The sequence below is a fragment of the Thermobia domestica genome, chromosome 8 (assembly GCF_964235325.1).
Source record: "Thermobia domestica chromosome 8, izTheDome1.hap1.1, whole genome shotgun sequence".
Classification (NCBI taxonomy): domain Eukaryota; kingdom Metazoa; phylum Arthropoda; class Insecta; order Zygentoma; family Lepismatidae; genus Thermobia; species Thermobia domestica.
Window position 1 is genome coordinate 258,968,447 of NC_137461.1, and position 20,348 is coordinate 258,988,794.

Here is a 20,348-nt window from a genome sequence, read left to right on the forward strand (position 1 = left end):
GAATATGTAATACAAATACATAAAGCAAAATATCTAAATCAAGAAACCTGGTTTAAACCCCAAAAAAGCCTGGTTTAAACTGCCCCCCCAAAACGGGTTTTTGGCATTTTCAAAAACAACCATGGTTCTTGCCAACTCTGCTTACTTTTGTATATAGGAGGTTAAAATGTGTTTATTATATACATTGGTTAATCCTTTGGAATTCATAATGTAAAAATGTTGAAGTAAAATTGTTTAAAATATCTTTTCGAAATTCATGGTTTACTTTCGAGGTTTTATATTATTATCGGCATCAACCACTAATTAAATGACTTTCTGTGTTATAGAGAAGCGAAAAAAAGTCTGCTTTATCGATTTAAAGCAGAATTTTGAAAAAAGCCCAAAATTTCCCAAGCAAAAAAGCAAAGCAGAAAAAACCGAGTTTTTTTTTCCAAAAAAGCCGGTTTTTTTCCGAGCCCTTGCATCTCTATTAATAAGTGATTAAAACTCATACACTGTGTAGAAAACAGGATCTGTTGTAACTTAAACGGTAGCAAATTTCGAATTGAGGCTATGATTCTAGATTCCGATTGCAATGGATTTACAACTTTTAATTCGTTGTATGTATTTACAACAAACTCGACAATAGATTTGTGCAAACGAGGATTGAAATGTTGGTTTCTAATCGTGGCATCTCTATTTGCAAGCAAAAAGTCATTTTCGTAATTTGCGATTAGCGCTGCTTTGAATTCCTCAAACGTACTAACGTGATCTCGTACTGCTTTAAACCATAAAGAACATGGTGGGAGTAATAAATGAGGGATTAGTTTCATATATTGTGATCTATCTATACACATTATATTGCACTCGTCCTGAAATTTTTCTAGGAAAGAAGTAGCATTCTCATTACATTTACCACTGAACTTACTCATAGCACGTATTTCACTCATCTTTACGCTTAACTTTACCTTCCTTTTATCATTCCGTGTTCTTGTTGAATGACAATTCCTACCTATGGCGTGATGTGTAGTTGCACCATCTCTTTTCCGCTCATCTGTACTCCTCGGATGAATTTCTTCCAAAATAATGTCCTCATCAGATACGGGTGAAGGCGAAGTCATCTCTTGTGAACAAGGGAATTCTACACGATCATTATCCATGCTGTTGTGGTATGTGTTGTCCTTGATCTGTAGTGTCCTGATTTTCTCTTGTAAGGTAGCTATCAACTGTGTATTCACACGTATCTGGTTGGAGTTATCCGTGACCTGAATCTTTTGTTGCTGTACAGAAGATTCTATTACTTCCAAATCCCTTTTTACACCACTGACTTCTTGGATTAGATGGTTTTGATTATCCTGGCAATCCTCAGATATTCTTTTTAACTTTTCATTAAACTGCGAGGTGATGTCATTCATTGCCTGAATAATAAATTGTTTCGTCTCTTCTGACTTCTGCTCCAATCGTCTGTTGGATTCCTCGGACTTCTGCTCCATCGTCTGCTTTAATTCTTCATATTGTCTGTTGGATTCCTCGGACTTCTGCTCCATCGTCTGTTTTAATTCTTCATATTGTCTGTTGGATTCCTCGGACTTCTGCTCTATCGTCTGTTTTAATTCCTGCTTCATGGCTTCCATATCGTCTTTTCGGCTTTGTTCTTGCCGCTGTAAGACTAATAAAATTCGGTCTTCTAATGTCATTCCTGGTGCTGCACTTCGTTCACCGTTATCACTATCACTGGTTCCTTTCTCCATTGTCTCACCGTTCATTATTCTCGTGATTATTCTACCACTTCTAAGTCTTGTCAAGTTTGTAGTCATTAACCTTATTACAGAAGTAAATTCACCCTTACTTTACTTCGGGATATGAATTTACAAGAGTCCCGGGTGAGGTAAACCAAAATTTTTACAACGACTCACCAAAGGTAGTCATCAACCTGGTTCGGCTAATAATATAAGTAGATTTCGAGTGGTAGTAATTGTTTACACATTAAAATATCTTCCGTGATCACATTTACTAGTATTCTCACCTTTTATATTGAAATCACAAAACGATGATACGTATTAAACAATTTTATTCGTTGATTTTCTTTGAACGAATATGCACATAGACTGAATTGCAATCGTACATGTTTGTTAGGTATCTATCAACAACTACATAGCGACTAACTATATTATAATGATTATAATGTATGTTTTTTTATATATTTTGAAAACATTCTTCTTTTGTTATTTTTAAATTAACATTATATTTGGTATAGTGCTTATGTAGAAGCACTTTCTGCCCAAAAATACAAGTAATTATCAATTTATACAAAGTATCTCGTTATAATTAAGTAGTCTACTATTTGACAACTTTTGGTACCAATGTAATTATGTAACGCCCGTTACAAAAAAGATATATTTTTTTCTATACAACTTGAACTAAAAGTCAGAAGTAGTCTATCTTTTGCAAAAGTTAAAATGAGCACATGGGCAATACAACAAGAAAATGAATATCAATATATTTATAATTTAGTAGGCAAAAACTGCGTAACGGGTGTTACATGTGAATTGTTAGCTTGGTTTGACAGTGATATTTTGTATACTTAGGCTAGCTCTAAGACTCTAAAGAGGAAATTTGAAGTTAGAAAAGTTATAGAGGGTCCTCTTCTGAAGACATGAATTATGGTAAGGGTGAACAGTAGGGTCTATGCGAATTAAGGGACATTGAACCGGATGTGATGAAGTGCACTCCAGAGAAAATAACATCTAGGAGATATCGTGGGATGGGGGACTCTCTCTCATGCCCTCGTTAATCGCACACTCAGGGTAGTGATTAAATGTCATAAAAGCGCCATATTTCAATTAAGTATTCATAACATACTAGAAGTCTACTTCTTTATCAGAAGCCCAATACGCTGCTTTGGAAGTCTTCGTTTAGCAAATCATTAGAGGCTGCAGCGCGACAGATTTTCATCAAGAAACCAGAAAAACCCTACACTACAGTGATGTGTACGCAGACTCCGAATGAAGTTGTGATCAGCCCTTTGCGGAAAGATGTTTGTGTTGGAGTGTTGTCTTGCTGGCAATGAAAGATGAAATAAGTAACAAAGACTATCGTCAAGTTGGAATCCGTCAAGGACTTTCGGACGAAAATGGTGATATTAGAGTTATGTTCTTGAAATCTTCTGGCGAAAAGGAATTCGAACTACGCCGAAGTTTAGAAAGTATACTTGTGACGTGCCGTAAGGGGGGCTTAGAAGGGCGACAGCCCCGGTCGCCGAAGTAAGGGGCGAAAAATTCGGTAGGAAAAGAAAAGGAAAGAAAAAAAAGAGAGAAAAAATACTTCACATCTCAGTACAAATTAGTATGCACTTAAATCCTCTTCCTGTTTTGAAATTGGTCCTATAATGTTACTCATGTCAGGAAAATGCATGTGCACATATATAAAATGGAAGGAAAAAAGTAATAAAAAATCCTCGAAATCAAGGAAAAGCAGGGTTTATTTTGGAAAAGTTTCTTACTGTTTGCCCCAACTATAGTGTCGCTTCGCAGCTGGTCTGTCGACCTCACTAATATGTACGCGGGCGCCGTCGTATACTCTCGCCCCGGGCGCTGATTTTCCCAGCACGGCACAATATAATTCATTTTCATGACGTGATTGGCAAACTGCCAAATCCGATTATAAAAATTAAAGAATAACGTAAAGTTGTGTAGCAGTTTAGTCCCAGAGTTAATGTCACTGAAGCATAAGAAGAATAGCCTTTTGTTGATGATCAGTGTACCAACAGACCTACATATTTAATACTGAAACTTCCTACATTCTTCTGATTTATATGTTTATTATGTTGTGTTTTTATTTCCTACACTGTACTACATGTGTAACTTTTTATCTATTAACATTGTAATATTTTGTTCTTTACATAATATGTTCATTTAAAGTGAATTTGGTTTAAGTTCATTCGTACTGTGTAACACCCGTTACAATTTGTGTAACACCCGTTACAATTTGTGTAACACCCGTTACGGTATTGAACATTTGTTAAAATAAAAACCATTACACTTATGGAATTTCTGGTTGTAATATTCACAACATCATACTTTCAGAAAAGTGCATACGTAATTGGAAACAAATTTTAAGCTGGACGTTCGCAGAGTTTGGCTCAACTTTACATGCATCTGAAAGTGCATGTCCAATTGCTGTAACGCCCGTTACGCCACATTTTTCACTCTCACTGAGTTGTGGTATCATGTATATATAACAAATTAAGTGTTTACTAAAATACACAGACAAACGGTGATGTTTCGAGGCAGTTTGATATATCTTGACCCAGTAAGGACATTTCTATAACAATTTCTATTCGTCCAAATGTAACACCCGTTACGATGGAATGGCCGATAAATATATACACTGTAGTTTCAAAACAACACCGATAACGTTTGGGAGGTGATTCCTGAATTAAGACAAAAAGTATAGACCAGCCTGGGTGCACAAATGCTTCCTTTCGGAGTTACAGGCTGCCAAAACATGAAAAAATGAAGTTTAAAGGTCCATAGATCCAATACTATGGGACCTACCGTAATCTGTTCAAGACTTTATTTAGGAACTAATATGTGCCTTATTCACATATCCATGTTTCAGAATCCTTCGGTACTTCCGCAACAATTTTTATAGAAGTGGTTGGTTAGTACTTCAAATTATATGCTCGTAGCCAAACTCTCTCTATAAATATTGTTGCGTGAGTATCTTAGGATTCTGGAACATGTAGTTTTGGGTAGCGTATATATTAGTTTCTAAGTGAAGTCTTGATCCGACTACGATAGGTCCCACAGTTTTGGAGCTATGGACCTTTAAAGTTCATTTTTCCATGATTTTGGTAGCCTATAACTCCGAAAGGAAGCATTTATGCACCCAGGTTGGCCTATAGTTTTCGTCTTATCTTGGTGTCAGGAATCGCCTCCCTAACGTTGTCGGTGTTGTTTTGAAACATCCTGTATATAGATAGATAGATAGATAGATAGATAGATATAGATATCTTTAATACTAAATAATAATTGTAGCGTATAGAAGTTAGTTACTACTACTATTTTATTCTAGTAATGTGCTTAATGTCACTGAAGTGATTTATTTCTGTTTAAAAGTTTATTACCTGGATGTAGTTGAATATAATTCGACCTCCAAACAACCAGACGCCGTGAAACCCATTGCCATGAATGCAGTGAACGTGCACGCAAACAGAAGGTTTAAGTTAGGATCCCTGGCAAAGTACAAAGCTGTTACACTTGCTCCGGACATCAGCAGACTGCATACTATAAAGAAAGGGCATTTGTTATTTTCGAAAATGGTTTGGAAACATATAATATTTCTTCATGCTTAAGTTTGTTTCTTCTTATTTTCTTTCTTTTTTCTTTTTTTCTTTTTTTTTTAGTATTATAATAAGGAATATTTTAGACAAATAAGTTTAAATATATTATAAAATTGAAAGTTACTATGTTTATGACTTGACTTTTAATCTCTGGAACCACCCGACCGATCTCGATCAGCCTTTCAACATAGATTAGGTTTGGCCCTGGTAGTATTTTCATCTATTCACTTTGACGGTAGAACTTAAGGCTCCGTCATACAAGCGAGAAAACTTAAAACCGAGGAACAGGGGTAAAAAGGGCGTGATTTTTGAGATGTTATTTGCGTGGCTTTTACCACTGACGTAGCACATACGTCACGAGATTGACAAATTCTCTCAAGCCAAAATCCCTTGCACCGCCGCAATGGTCAGAATCCGAGTCAGGAAATAGTCCGTACATTCTACACGTTGAAGCCAACGGCTCAGCTGACGCGAAAGTCTTGGACTTGGGGGTGAAACAAACTATTCTGTGTAGGGTGAGTGCTGCGGAGTAATCCGTGAAATCCCGGCGAAGACCTCTTTTGTCCTGTGTGCTCGCATATATCTGCTTCGAAATGCAACGGGCAGGGGAGGGAGAAGTTGACACTTGCTTGCAGGGGGTAATGCTGAAAACCTGTTTGGCTCGAACATAGAAGCATCAAGTGCCCATCAGCCAACAAATCCATCCATACGACACGATTGCCGTGGCGCATAGAAGAGCCAGTTCGAATTGTTCAAAGTATGCGAAGAGAAAAGAAGGGTGAGGGCAGCCCCCTGCAAGATAATACCGAAGACTTTCTGACGACTCATAATCAACATTCTCCGTAGCAGAATGGTAGATAATTTAATTATAACTAGGGCAAGGGAACAAAACAAAATACATTAGCTGTCCATATAATGAGAAAAATAACGCTCTTGACTTTCATCGTAAAAGTATTTTTGGCATTCTTGCTGTTTGCCTTTTTAGAACTTTTCTGCACATTTTTCGCGCTTTTCAGTTTATTATTATTATTATTATTATTATTATTATTATTATTATTATTATTATTATTATTATTATTATTATTATTAAGAAGAAGAAGAAGAAGAAGAACGCGACTACAGTTTCCTATTGTTTTTCCACAAGTCGATATAGCATTCGCACTATATAAAAACTGCACTACAGTTCGACAATGACCTCTCGTGTGAACCTATAATTTTGTTTCGCTGTATCAAACATATCATAAAAGTATTGCGTAGGTATAATTTTACGTTGCAAGGAGACGTACTTTAATTCAAACTTATTTTGATGTACTTTAATTCAAATATTTGTAGTAAATCTCAGCTAAGGTACAGTGAAAATAGCATATTTTAGAATAATATTTGACGTCATAATATATTTTAAGGCTCTTTCAGTGCATTTTCCACGTTTATGACAAGCATTTTTTTTACACGTTTTTAGTTTATTGTATTTCTTAAAGAGCGAGTCGTAATTATAGCAAATATCTGAGCTCTAATTACAAAAAAGACTGCTATATCTGTGAATAATGTGTAAATGCATACAATCACCAAAAATTCATGAAAGGGAAACCACTGTGTTACACACTTTATTCAGTACGTGCAATGGTTGCGTTTCCGAAAACTTAGGATTCATCTCTTATAGGGTTCATACACGGTCCACGGTTTGTGCAAACAGTTTAACCGTGTATGGAACTGTATGAACTGTTTGCGCAAACGTTTGTGCAAACATTTTCCACATCGAACTCGTTCGAAAACTGTTTACACGAACATGATATTTGCGCAATCACGTGGACTGTGTATGGGCATGTTTGTGCAAACACGAGGTTTATTTCTAAAGAGGCCCATAGATGATCCACGGTTTGTGCAAACATCATGTTTGTGCAAACACTGTGTTTGCGCAAACATTCGGCCATACACGGTTCAACTGTTTGCACAAACTTCAGTTCAATTTTGAGTTTGATCGCGTAAACATGTCCACTGAAGCAGCTCGTTTAGCGATAGTAATTGCTTGTGCTTTGGAAGCGGAAAGACCTGCGAAACCAAAACAGAAGAAGAGGATGTGGATGAAAGAGTGGTTCAAGAAACGGTCTAAGTTTAATCATCAAAATTTACTTAGGTAATATCCGAACTTGAGATAAGTTCGACTGTGGACTATAAAAATTATTTACGAATGGATTCAACTACATGTGTTGAAATACTGGAAAATTGATTGTATTCCTCACTGACTATCTATCCGCCTTCTAATCTATTTTCTTCATTTTAGCCACCAATTCCTCATACGCCGCATTTTTCAGATTCCTGTTTTTATAATCTTCACTCTTTACCTTCCACAGTTCAGGTAAATTTCGATAAAGTTCAATAAATTCTCTCCAGAATTGTTGATTCCTATTCATTGACGCTATAACGCAAGAAATAAGCGTCTGTACACTAGGCCTCTTACTCGGAAATAAAGCTCGTGTTTGCACAAACATGCCCATACACGGTTCACGTGTTTGCGCAAACATCATGTTTGTGTAAACAATTTTTGAACGAGTTCGATGTGGAAAAAGTTTGCACAAATGTTTGAGCAAACAGTTCATACAGCACCATACACGGTCAAATTGTTTGCACAAACAGCCTTGTTTGCACAAACCGTGGACCGTGTATGGGCCCTATAGGTAGGAGACCTTATGTAGAAACGATTATTTCTCGTGCTGTGGCGTTAATGAATAGGATTCAAGAATTCTGGCAAGAATTTATTGAACTTTATCGAAATTTACCTGAACTGTGGAAGGTAAAGAGTGAAGATTATAAAAACAGGAATCTGAAAAATGCGGCCTCACACGTTTCTATAATAATTTGTCCAAGCGTCTGAGATGCAATGGCTGTTTCAAATTTAAGTCCTCGTACGTGTTTCCGCACGCAAGATAATGCAAAGTGTCAAAGAACCTCTGCTCGCGAGATACTGCATCTTTCATATTTGTATCCTGTTCTCGAATAAGAGGAGTACCCATTTCTAATATTTCACCAAATATAGTTGAATCCATTCGTAAATAAGACCACAGTCGAACTTATCTCAAGCTCGGCAACAACCATGTAGCCAAGGGGGGTTTAGGGGGTCAGGATCCCTCCTTTGAGTCCAGAAATAAAAAAAAGGGAAGATTAAACAAAATGAAATGAGAAAAAAAAGGATCAGCGTTAAAAATAAACTACAGGAAGCTTTTGGTTACTCTTTCTCATGAGGAAATTTGTATTACTTGCAATAATACATGGTGGCGAGGTGAGCGAGATATCCTGGAAGAGACAGGGAATTTGCAATTTCTATAAAAGTTACGGAATTGTCAGAATTTCTGCTACTAGTCAGGGAGATTTCAAGCTTCCGAAAGCATAGTGCCGTTGTGTAATTGCGTGGACATTTTTTTAAATCATAATTTTTCATCGCATCCTTACAGTATCAAACATGTTATTTCAAAAACAATTTTCTACTGCTCTTTTGACATGTTATTTGGAACAGACAGTAGTTGACGGAATAATAAAAACAAAAATTTATGTGGAAAGAAAGTTCTGTTAACATTTGATTCAACAGAGAAAGGAACGCAAATATAGTTGAGTTGAGTTTAGTTTATCGTCCCTTTCAGCAGCAAGGCTATATGAGACGTGGACCTACTGATTAACGTGGAATCCGAACCACATGAGCTCCCGCCGGGAAACGAAGGAACGCAAATATTGTAAAATACTTTACAAGACATTATTGAGTATGTACTGTTTATAATAGTGAATATGTACTTCTTATAATAGTTGAGGTCATAATGAAAGGAAAATTGTTATATTTGAATAAACTGAGGAAGGACGTAAATATTGTAAAATCTTCAATACGTTTTATTATTATTATTATTATTATTTTACTCGAGATTTCTTCATAGTTTGTTATTAAATACTTGACAACATATCCTCATTTTATTGTTCTAACAAACCGATATATGTTGATAGTAAAGTACTTTAGATTGATCGGGCTCCTGGGCCTTCAAGTCACGCCCCCGTTACGAAATCCTTGCTAAACAAACCAATATATGTTCCAGTAAAAAAAGTTTAGAATGATCGACCACCGTATCTAGACCGTTTCTTGAACCACTCTCTCATCCACAACCTGTTCTTCCTTTTTGGTTTCGCGGGTTTTTCCCCTTCCATGCACAAGCCATTATTATAGCTAAACAAACTGCTTCAGTGGACATATTTACGCGATCAAACTCAAAATTGAACTGAAGTTTGTACAAACAGTAGAATCGTGTATGGCAGAGAGTTTGCGCAAACACAGTGTTTGCACAAACTTAATGTTTGTACAAACCATGGATCGTCTATGGGTCCCTTTAGTTTTGTGCCATAGTAGTTATGCCCATGGGTGGGGGATGAATGTAGATCGGATTACATTACACTAGAACAGGGGTGTAGCCAGCAGGTTTATCTAGGAGGGGCAGCTACAATATACAAAGGTTAAAAAATTTGAGGCCTGAAAAAACGGAAAATTTTAGTTTCCGGCCGAAAAAATCTATATTTTTTAGCTTTTTTTCTTTTTTTCTCCATAAATATTATGTACCAGGTAGTTTTTTATTATGCTTAACCAAGAACTACTACCCCGGAAAAAACATAAATTTGTGTATAACTATTTCAATTTAAGCCCTTGTACACAGAACCTATCTACATAAGACTAAGATTTACTGACAAAAATAATTATTTATTATTCGTGATTAAAAAACACCATATTTTTTTTATTAACAGCTATATCTCACTTCCTGTTTTACACCAAGTAGAAAAAAAAAACTGCAAAACAGAATAAAAGCGTTTTTCATGAAATTTTCCATCCAACAAAAAATATGTTTTTTAAAACACTAGTTATAGCATATAAAAATATAAAGTACTTATAAAGCAGTTTAGTACCATTGTTTTATGGCAGTATTTATAGTACCTTGTTAAAACGTTTGTCTTCAAACTGTCAATAAGTCAAATAAATTGTGTAATCTGCTGTCAAGAAAAGTATTTTTCAAAGTCCATATGTTTATTATGCAGTTTATGTTGACACAAATCTAAAGAAGAATTACACACTCGAAAAATTATAAATGGTATGCAATAATATAGTTCCATTATCTAAACCTTTTCCTTTAAATTTGGATATAATTGAAGCACAAGTTTTTTTTTTTTTCATTTGGGTTAAAGAAGCTGCAACTTCCGTAAATTATTAATTATATGTACACTTTGTTATTTTTTAATAACTGAAGCGAAGTAATCTTAGGATAATGTTTTAGAAGTCGGTCATTTGTTGGATCCAGGGAATCATTTGGGGGACACGGATCTCTTCTTTTATATTTTTGATTTGATTTTAATTTAGCGTCCCGTTCAGCAGCGAGGCTATATGAGATGTGGACCTACTGATTAACGTGGAATCCGAACCACATGAGCTCCCGCCGGGAATCGAACCCGGGTCTCCCACGCCAAAGGCGCGTACCGTAACCGCTTAGCCACGAGAGGGTTCTCTTCTTTTATATTCTTTCCACCTCCACTTTCGCGGGTTGTGTAATCGCCGAAGAACCCAGACGCAGAAATATCTGCAGAAGATAATCACTATTGGGTTAGGCACGATTTCTTATAACTTAGTACAGGTACAAGGCACTGACTCAAATTTGTATCGGTAACAGGTATCAGGTAATAGATAGCCAAAGTACTACCCAAGATAGGTACTGTACATGTACTGACTAATCAAAGTACCAAAGGTACTATTCTAGGTACAAGATTTTAACCAATTATCTCCATATCTGGAATAAAAGTAATAACAGAATTCGTCAAATTTTAAATATTTAATAATAATTCGGGGTACAGAATATACTGATTTATTTTACTTGTGTAAGTAATAGTTCCATATATACAGTACATAATAGTGTTATTATTAATTTGGTTTCCTTGAAGTACAAATGACAAAAAATTCAAAAAAAAAAAAAGAAAAAGAAAAGAAAAAAAGGAGGGGGGAGGAAAGAAAAGGAAAGGTACGTCAAATTTCACCCTTCTGGAATGTCAAGTTTACAAAACTGAAATGTCAAACGGAGTGACAATCCTTTCAACGTGTCACTAAACGGGTGTCAATGTGACTAAACAAAAGTTCAAAAGAACTTTTTGTGTGTGAGAGAGGAATAACCTCCCAAAATTTGCCGTATAGATCTTGTAACACTCTGTGTATTATTACTAATTTAGCTTACGTCAAGTACAAATGCAATAGAAATGCGAGTTCCAAGAGGCAAAATATATTACACTAAACAACAAAAACATTTGAATCATTAGGTGAAAAAGGAAAAAAAAAACATACGTTTTTAAAATTCGTAGGAAACGTTCACTATGTAATACAATATTAATAAGTTTAAAGTGTTCCTATCTTTCCTCACATTTCGTTTTGTAAGCTCCATAATACTTTAAAAAACTTAATAAAGCTATATGTACATGTACAGGGTGTTCCAAAACGTATGCGACAAACTTCGGGAGGTTATTCCGGACACAATACATAATTTTGAAACAAACATTTGTAAATAGAAAAGATATGACTTCGACAGTAATTTAGGAAGCCGCACTCTCTACATTGAGTAGTTTTAAAATTATATTCCCTTGAAATTCAATTTCCTACGCATTCGGCATCTTGCAGCTCCGAAACTAGTTGCACTAATGTTCAAAAAGTCTTTCTTTCGTGTCCGGAATAATCTTCCGAAAATTGTCGCATAGGTCTTGTAACACGTATTATTACAAATTATAACTTCCTAAGAACAAATCACTTAGAAAGGAGACAATTCTAACAAACCGCAAAATATGCTATTCTACTACAATAATAAAAACACCTGAATTAGTACGTGAACAATGAAATAAACACATACACGGGAACACACACACACAATATATATATATACTCTTGAAATTCATATACAGGAAACTTTCATTATGCAATACAATATTAATACATTTCAAGTGTTCCTATCTTTCTCCACATTTCGTTTCATAAATCTACAGTATATTTACATGTACAGGGTGTTACAATCAGTGGCGGCTTTAGCGGGTAGGCCGGGTAGGCACGGACCCACCCAAAAATTTTGAAAAATATATAAACGCAAGAAGTTACAATAAAGAGTTTAATATATTTTCCATTATTTATATTAATGGTAGATAATTATTTAACAAATAGTATCAACCACTACTGCAAAAGTAATTTCCTACTGTCATTAATCAATCAAATGTGTACAGACGTGTTCAAATTATTAGACTCACGCCCGTAAAATGCAAAGCTGATGTTGCAGCCCTAATTTAGGAGTTCTAAAACATGTGAGTTAAGGGTTAAACCACCAATAGAGGATCCTTCATTTGTTTACTGTACAGTTGAAGTGATGATATCACCGTTGAACAGCAGATGACATTAGTGGAGGAGAAAGTTCTGAAAGTGGCGTTTCAGTTGTATACAGCGCAGAGACCTGCACGAACCGAATTTTTCGGCCCGGGCCCGATAAATTTTAAAAGTTTTATTTTTGTAACATTTTTCACGGGCACACTTCTTCAGCGTTTGCCTTTATTCTAATTATTGTTTAACGAAAGTCAATAACTATTAAAGAAATGCAATAATCGGCCCCAGCCCGGCCCGGCCCAAAGAAATAACAGAGTCCGAGCCCGGCCCGTGCAGGTCTCTAATACAGCGATTGTGGTTTCTATCAACAAGTTACAGTCTGAAGTGTTGTGGTTGCAGTCGTAAGCAGTCACAACATTCAAAGCGTTCAACAGTTCGAATGGGCCAGTTTAAAGTGATCGTGACGTGTTTTGTGTATTAAAATTTTAGTCTGTGAAGTCCTGTAATCGCTGCATAATGTGAAAACCAGAGATCTTTCTCCACGTAAAGTGGAAGTTATCAAAACGCTTCTGGCGGAAGGAAGATATACACAACGACAAATTGCTAGTAGAGTTGGTGTAGGGCAAAAATCTTTGAGTAGAATCTCTGTTGCAATGAGCAAAAAGCAAATGTATAAGCAAAAATATTTCTTATTTTGGCCTTGCTTCTGCGCTCATGTAGATACATCCCTACTTTCTTCCTTGGCTTCATGCTGGGGACTTCAGTAAACTCTTGAAATGCACACGTCAAAAAATATTACACCTGTCACACAATACACACAATAATGCTGCTTTTCCTTGCCAGCAGACGTCGCATGCGGATCTTCCCTCGCGAACTACTTTATTGTATCCCTCCGAATTCTACTGTGGGTGGGGCTTAGGCCCTGTCGAACTTTAAGCACAAGATATCGCTACAGTGCAGAGAAACTTTACGCTGTTACAAGGGTTTCGTTTTCCACGTACAGTATCGATATATCAAAACTGACTTTACAAGTTATAGTGCGAGTGTCAAGTGCAAAGATCAATGCACAATTCCTTCAAAACGGATTTTTATTAGCATGTGGAATTTTGGAGATAATTGCATGTGAAAATGACGTTTATTCCCCATTTTTATACCAAATTTACTCATTAAGGATGAAAATTTTTAAATTTTTGTTCTGAAGGATTTGTGCCGACATGTTTTGTGAAGAATATAAAAAAGACTCCATAGTTCTATCTTTAGTCGTAACTGAGAAAAATGTTCAAAACGGAAGGTCTGTTCTGCGCGTTTTTGTGGAGGTATGAAGTCCTCTTAAGGAAGGGGAAGGAAAGAGATATTTTAAAAAATATAAAACTTTATCTGCCTTATGCAGACTCGTTTTGACCTATGATTAGCGTCATACTAAAGGCCTGACTACTGCAGGAAACATATTGTCAAGGTTAGGCCCTGACGGTGCAACTTGGGGAAGGGGTGGAGATATTTAAAAATGATCGAAAATGAGCGATATTATTGTCGAATCTATAGTTTTCGGGGTCACTGAGAAGAACAGTGATTCTTCCGATGCTGTTTAAATTCAAATTTAGCTCCGCAACTTGGGGAAGGGGGAGGTAGGAGATATTGATGGCCAAAAATGAGCAATATTAGTGTCAAATCCATAGTTTCTCGGAGTCGCCGAGATGAACAGTGACACTTCCAATGCAGTTTAAATCCAAATTCATCCCCGCAACTTGGGAGGAGGGGGATATATATATATATATATATATATATATATATATATATATATAATGATAGAAAATGACCGATATCAGAAAGTGCTTTAGTAATAGTAAAAAGTGACTGACTAATGGAATACGAGTCGCATACTACAAATTTTTCTTATTTTAACTCAACGAAGCGTGTAATTGACGCTAGTAATGATATAATTATTACTACAATGAACTGTTTAAGCGTTGACATTATGTCTAACCTTCCCTTTCAACAAGATATTATGAAAAAAAAAAAAAAACATTTACCAAATTAACATACACAGTTAGTATGAGGAAGTCCTGAAATGTTATTTACTTTGAAGCTTAAATCCTCTTTAATGAAATTCTTCATACCTCTGACATATTTAAAGTGATAACAATAAAGTGGTGACTTACTTAAAAAGAACTTGCTTCCAAGTTTATCCATACAGCATATCGTCCAAATTGTCGTCGGCAGAGGAGTTAAAGAAACAATGAGTGTACTAAGAAACACCCTTTGATCAATTGGGTCACTGCACAATGGGTATCTGATAGAACTGTCGGCTCTTCCTGCTGACAATTTTGCAATGGCAGAGGCACTAACGTCGCACATGGATACAGATTGATTTGGTCGTAAGCGGTGGTAGTCTTGGAATCTTTCAAACAACTCGGGAAACCATAAATCAAGTGTGTTATATCTGAAATCAAATCAAAGGCATGTAAAATAAGAGAAGGTGAAAAAGCAGGGATGTCCAAAGCTTGTTTCTTAAACATTAGTATTAAAATTAGTCTTGCAGCACAAACAATAGGCCCAAGAGTGGGAAACGGTAGGACAGCCAACTGCCAACATCGGTCCTACGTTGTAATTGGCCACTTTGCCGAGTATTTAACAACCAACCTAACCGCCAACGTAGCCTTACGAAAGACCTAGAAATTATGATTAGAAGTAGAGGTTGAAACTATTATATAAATGACAGTAAATTGTAGCTTGGCCAATACACACTTTAAACTGCGTTAAGACATTTTTTACAACTTTAATTTTCAACTTATTAATCCGCTCTACACCAATAATTACCCAACGTATGGTCTACCAAATATTCAGCTGTTTACATAACTATAGGCATCATTCCGTTACAGCCACCATCGTAAAATTTGCGTACCGCAACAAAACTCAAAATACAACTTAAGATCTTTCGGCGGTGAATTGGTGAAAAAGATGCGGCATATGGACGATTCCATAACGCAAAACTTGCATCAATGACGTCATATCTCAAAATCAGCATGTAATATCGAATATTGCAAAATTTGCGTTGCTTTGACACAAACACTTACGAAATGAGGCCTCATAACTACAATAATGTAATTATATTACAATTTCTCAGCTGTATTTAAAACCATGTTAATAAACAATTTAGTCAATGAATAACTAATAAGTGAAAAATAAAGCTTACCCAATTAGGATTGCAAATTCCATTGCGATGATAACCAAGGTGTAAATGAGTAAAGGAGGTTTAAACAGCTTGGACACTGTTTCGTACATTTCAGATAAGACAACCATTAGACTGGATTCTTCAGAGATGTTCTCAGAGGTTGTGGTTGGAAGTTCTTTTAATAACTGCAAAGTAATAATATTTTAACTGTTTACAAGATATATAGTATACGTACCATCTGGGATTTGATCAGCGTAGCCTAATTTAGAGCACAAAATATTTTGGTGTGAATATGTTATTATAGAATAAAGAACAAATCTTTAATTTTAATAAGGTGTACAATCTTGAAGCGGATAACCTGCGTTCCCATACTACCAGAGCAACCCAGTGCCCTCTACTCGGTACATGTCTCTTTCTCTGTCCTGCTAGGTCTCCGAACTTAAACTCGATCGAGTACGTGTGAAACGATCAGACTACGACAAAGACCACCGACCACATGTGAAGCTAGTGTGAAATGCCAAACCTCAGATAGTTGGTATTTGGATGACAGGCTATCTGCTCGATCAGCTACTTGTATGGGCACACGGAGTCGTTACACATACCAGGTGTGTTAGAAAAGCAATGAGACTGATTTTGTACTAACTAAAGTTTTTTATGTTTTTCAAACAACAATGTTATCCCGTTCAAAGTAGATCCCTTGGGCAGCTATACACCGACGGAGTCGTTGTTCCTACTCTTGGTAGCAGCGCTGGAAGTCTTCAACTGGTATGGCTTTTAACTGGTCGGTCATAGTCTTTGAATATTCTCCAGAGTTTCAAAATGACGTCCTTTTAGGAGATGTTTCAATTTCGGGAAAAGGAAAATCACAAGGGCCTTTTGAAGACAAAAAGTCACTCAAATCAGGTGAATAGGGGGTTGAGGAACAACAGTAATGCATTTTGAAGTCAAAAATTTACTGATGGAAATGGCCGTGTGACACGGGGCATTGTCATGATGAAGCATCCACTTGCCTGCAATGTCTGGTCTCACACGAATCACTCTTTCCCAGAGCCTTTCAAGGACACTTTTATAAAACACTTTGTTGACAGTTTGTCCTGGTGGAACAAATTCTTTGTGCACGATACCCTTACTGTAAAAAAAAAAAAAAAAAAAATCAGCATTGTGATCTTTGATTTATTCATTCGACATTTCTTCGGCCGGGGAGATGACGGAGTGTGCCACTCTTCACTTTGCCGCTTTGTTTCAGGATCGTACTCAAATATTCAGGATTCACCCGTGATCCACAAAATTCAAGAATTCTTGGTCATTGGCAATCCTCTCAAGAAGATCAACGCACACGTTTTTTCGATTGTCCTTCTGTTCAGTTGTGAGGTTTTTCGGCACCATTTTGGCACAAATTTTTCGCATGTTCAAATCGTCTGTCAAAATTTGATGTACGGTGAAAGTGTTTAAATTTAACTGTTCACTCATCATCCTTATTGTTAAACGACGGTCTGATCTCAAAAGAGCCCTCACACGTTCAACGTTTTCGTCAGTTTTTGAAGTTGAAGGTCTCCGTCAACGAGGTTCATGTTCAACGTGTTCTCGGCCTTCCAAAAATGATTTGTGTTAGCGGAAAACTTGTGTTCTTGATCAGCAATGTTCCCCATAGGCCTGTTTCAACTTTTCAAAAGTCACATTCGCGGATTCACCAAGTTTAACAAAACTTTATTGCACAACGTTGTCCGGAATTCCGATGCTCCATTTCTGTAATACACAACAAAAACACAACTTCACTGATGGCGTTGTCAAAAATAATGCGTTTGCTGTACGGAGTTGTAACTTGGACTGAGGAAGTGGATAGGATAAACAAACCGGTCTAGCACAGGCCGAAGACACAACGTTGCCAGATCGCCCGCAGTGTTGCCAGTCTCATTACTTTTCTCACACATCTTGTACTATTAAAGTGAGGATTATATGCTTTTTGATAACCTTGGGATATTCTAGACGCCATATTGGGATCACTACCACCTACTATCACCTTCTTTTGGTGAAACAATTTCAGCCTAGATTTTTAATTTCCTCCTGAGCGTTCTTAAATGTGTTTCCAACAGTACATATGCTCTTGAACTTCCCTCTCTTCCAATAATAATAATAATAATATTATTAATAATAATAATAATAATAATAATAATAATAATAATAATAATAATAATAATAATAATAATAATAATAATAATAAAGTATTCCTTAGTGCTTGGCCATGCAGAAAACAGCTAGATGCATTTAGTGTCAGATTTAGCTTTGCAAGTAATCCTGCCAAGGAAGATTCAATAAAACACCCAGGGACATCACTTAGGGAGGGCAGGAGGGTGCAATTGCTTTCTCCAAGAGTTTGAGGAATACATATAATTTAATCGATTGTCTACTAATATACTAGTACAAAACGTGAAAGTCTTATTATGTCGGTGATGCTTTTGCCCCTCCCTAAGTGAAGTTTGAAATGACGCCCCTAAAAACATGATCACACATTTTTTAATCATATGGTAGCTCACCGGCAGAGCCCTCACCTCTGGTGTGAGGAGTCCCAGGCTCTCTTCCATAATGAGTTTGTGGTAAACAACATCGTGTCCGTGGATTTTCTTGGCATTCTTCCATTTCCTCCCACATTCGTATTTGCCATCTTTATTTACCATTCTTTCGTTGATCATTCGTATACTTTAGCCTAAAGTCCTAAACGTGGGATGTAAAACTAAAAGATTTGATTTTCTTGTCTGTAAAGATAATTCAAAGTAGCACTACTGTAATATCCTCCGACCTGGCTTTTCCAAGATTCTACGCTGTACTAGATTTAAAAGTTAATTTGTTTTTGCTAAGATTTGTGACTCGCGATTTCTACAGTATTAAAATACAAAATTTATGCAAATACTGTATTGTATTCCATATTCCCATCCGAAGGTATACGAGGGTGGGTTGATAAGTTCTCAGCCGCACCAGAAAACAAGTAGAAAACAAGCTTGGTGTTTTTATTCAACATATTCCCATTGTAGTGCAATGCACTTTTCATATCGCTGCTGCAGTGCTTGCAGGCGAGACAAATAGAAGTCAGATGAATGTTCTGCAAACCAAGCCTCTGTTTGAAAAATGACGTCATCGGCGCCATTGAAATGCGTTCCCTTTAAACACATTTTCAATTTAGGAAAAAGAGATAAATGTCTGATGGAGCCAAATCAGGTGAATAAGGTGGATGTTCCTGTATTTGAAACCGTAGGTCCTCCAATTTTTGCAATGCCACCCGTTCTCGTTCAAAAGTTTCGGAGTCCATTTTTCCGCGACCTTCCTCATACCCAAGTCTTCATGGATAACTTTCCACACCCGTTCACGACTAATGCCCAATGTGTCCTCTATCTGTTTGAGTGCGATTCGGCGATTGTCGAGAATCATCCGGTGAACGGCGTCAATCATCTCGGGAGAGGTCACTGAAATTGGTCTCTACACCTTGGATCATCGTTCAGACCAAACTGCTTACGTTTGAAGTTCGCTGCTCGTTTCTTCACAATGGCATACGATGGTGCCTTGTCCCCCAATGTCGTGACAAGGTCGTTGTGGATTTCCGAGAGTCTCTTTAGGAAGAGGTACTTGATGAATACACGGTGTTCAAATTTACTAATTTCTGGGAAGTGGGCTGACATCCTCACTTTGGACCTGGAAAAAAATTAAAATTGGTTTAGTCAAACCAAATTTTGCACAGTAGCTTCACAAATTATAAGCCTCATAAGCGTATATAACTTTTATATCTAGCTTTGTTTGAACCTGGGTAGGCTGAGAACTTATCAACCAACCCTCGTATATTGTAACTCCAGACAAATTGCTAATGGATGAGGCAAGAGATGTCACTTTCGCTGTTAACAAAACTGTACGATTCTAAACCATGTATCTATGGTTCCAAACAATTTTAATGATACATATAAAGATTTAATATACCATTAGATGTTTTGCACTTCCTATGCAAATTCCTTTTCTTTCCTAACAAACTAAATTCATTTAATTCTTAAAGATTTTTCTTTTGGGAAATGAAAACAAAATTACCATTCGATATGTCACTATAGTGTTAAAAGTCGCCGAAAAACACATCTATCGTAGAATATATATGTCGTATATTTGCTTGGAACTGACCAGAAACAGCTATAAAGGGCATTCATTGTATAAGTTTTGCACAGATGGCTATAATACTATTTTTATTAGTTGCAGTCTGATAATGAAATTTTAGGTGAATAGGGGTCTATGTTTTGATCCTTTGCCTATCAGGACCCGACAACGGTCAGTAAAGGAATTTCTCTTCAAAATCAGTGATGAATCAGGCACATTAATTCATCGGAAGTTGCTTCCGCTTTATGGGGACCACACATTAGACCGCGCCAATATCCAACGTTGGTTGCAGCGGTTTAAAAAACCTACACTTTCTAGATATGCCAGAAAATTATGACCTCCTTTTTCTGGGATCAGTGCGG

General features: G+C 36.5%; 1 protein-coding gene across 1 annotated transcript in view; it reads right to left on the reverse strand.

Annotated features, from left to right (window-relative positions):
* Positions 1-20,348, reverse strand: part of LOC145693571 (synaptic vesicle glycoprotein 2C-like) — a 199,910-nt gene that overhangs the window by 33,230 nt on the left and 146,332 nt on the right. Inside the window, exons 7-9 of the mRNA XM_081769666.1 lie at positions 15,880-16,043; positions 14,846-15,126; positions 5,108-5,267 (exon numbers count right to left, since the gene is read on the reverse strand). Coding sequence (XP_081625792.1) covers positions 5,108-5,267; positions 14,846-15,126; positions 15,880-16,043 — 605 coding nt within the window. The remainder of the gene's footprint in view (positions 1-5,107; positions 5,268-14,845; positions 15,127-15,879; positions 16,044-20,348) is intronic.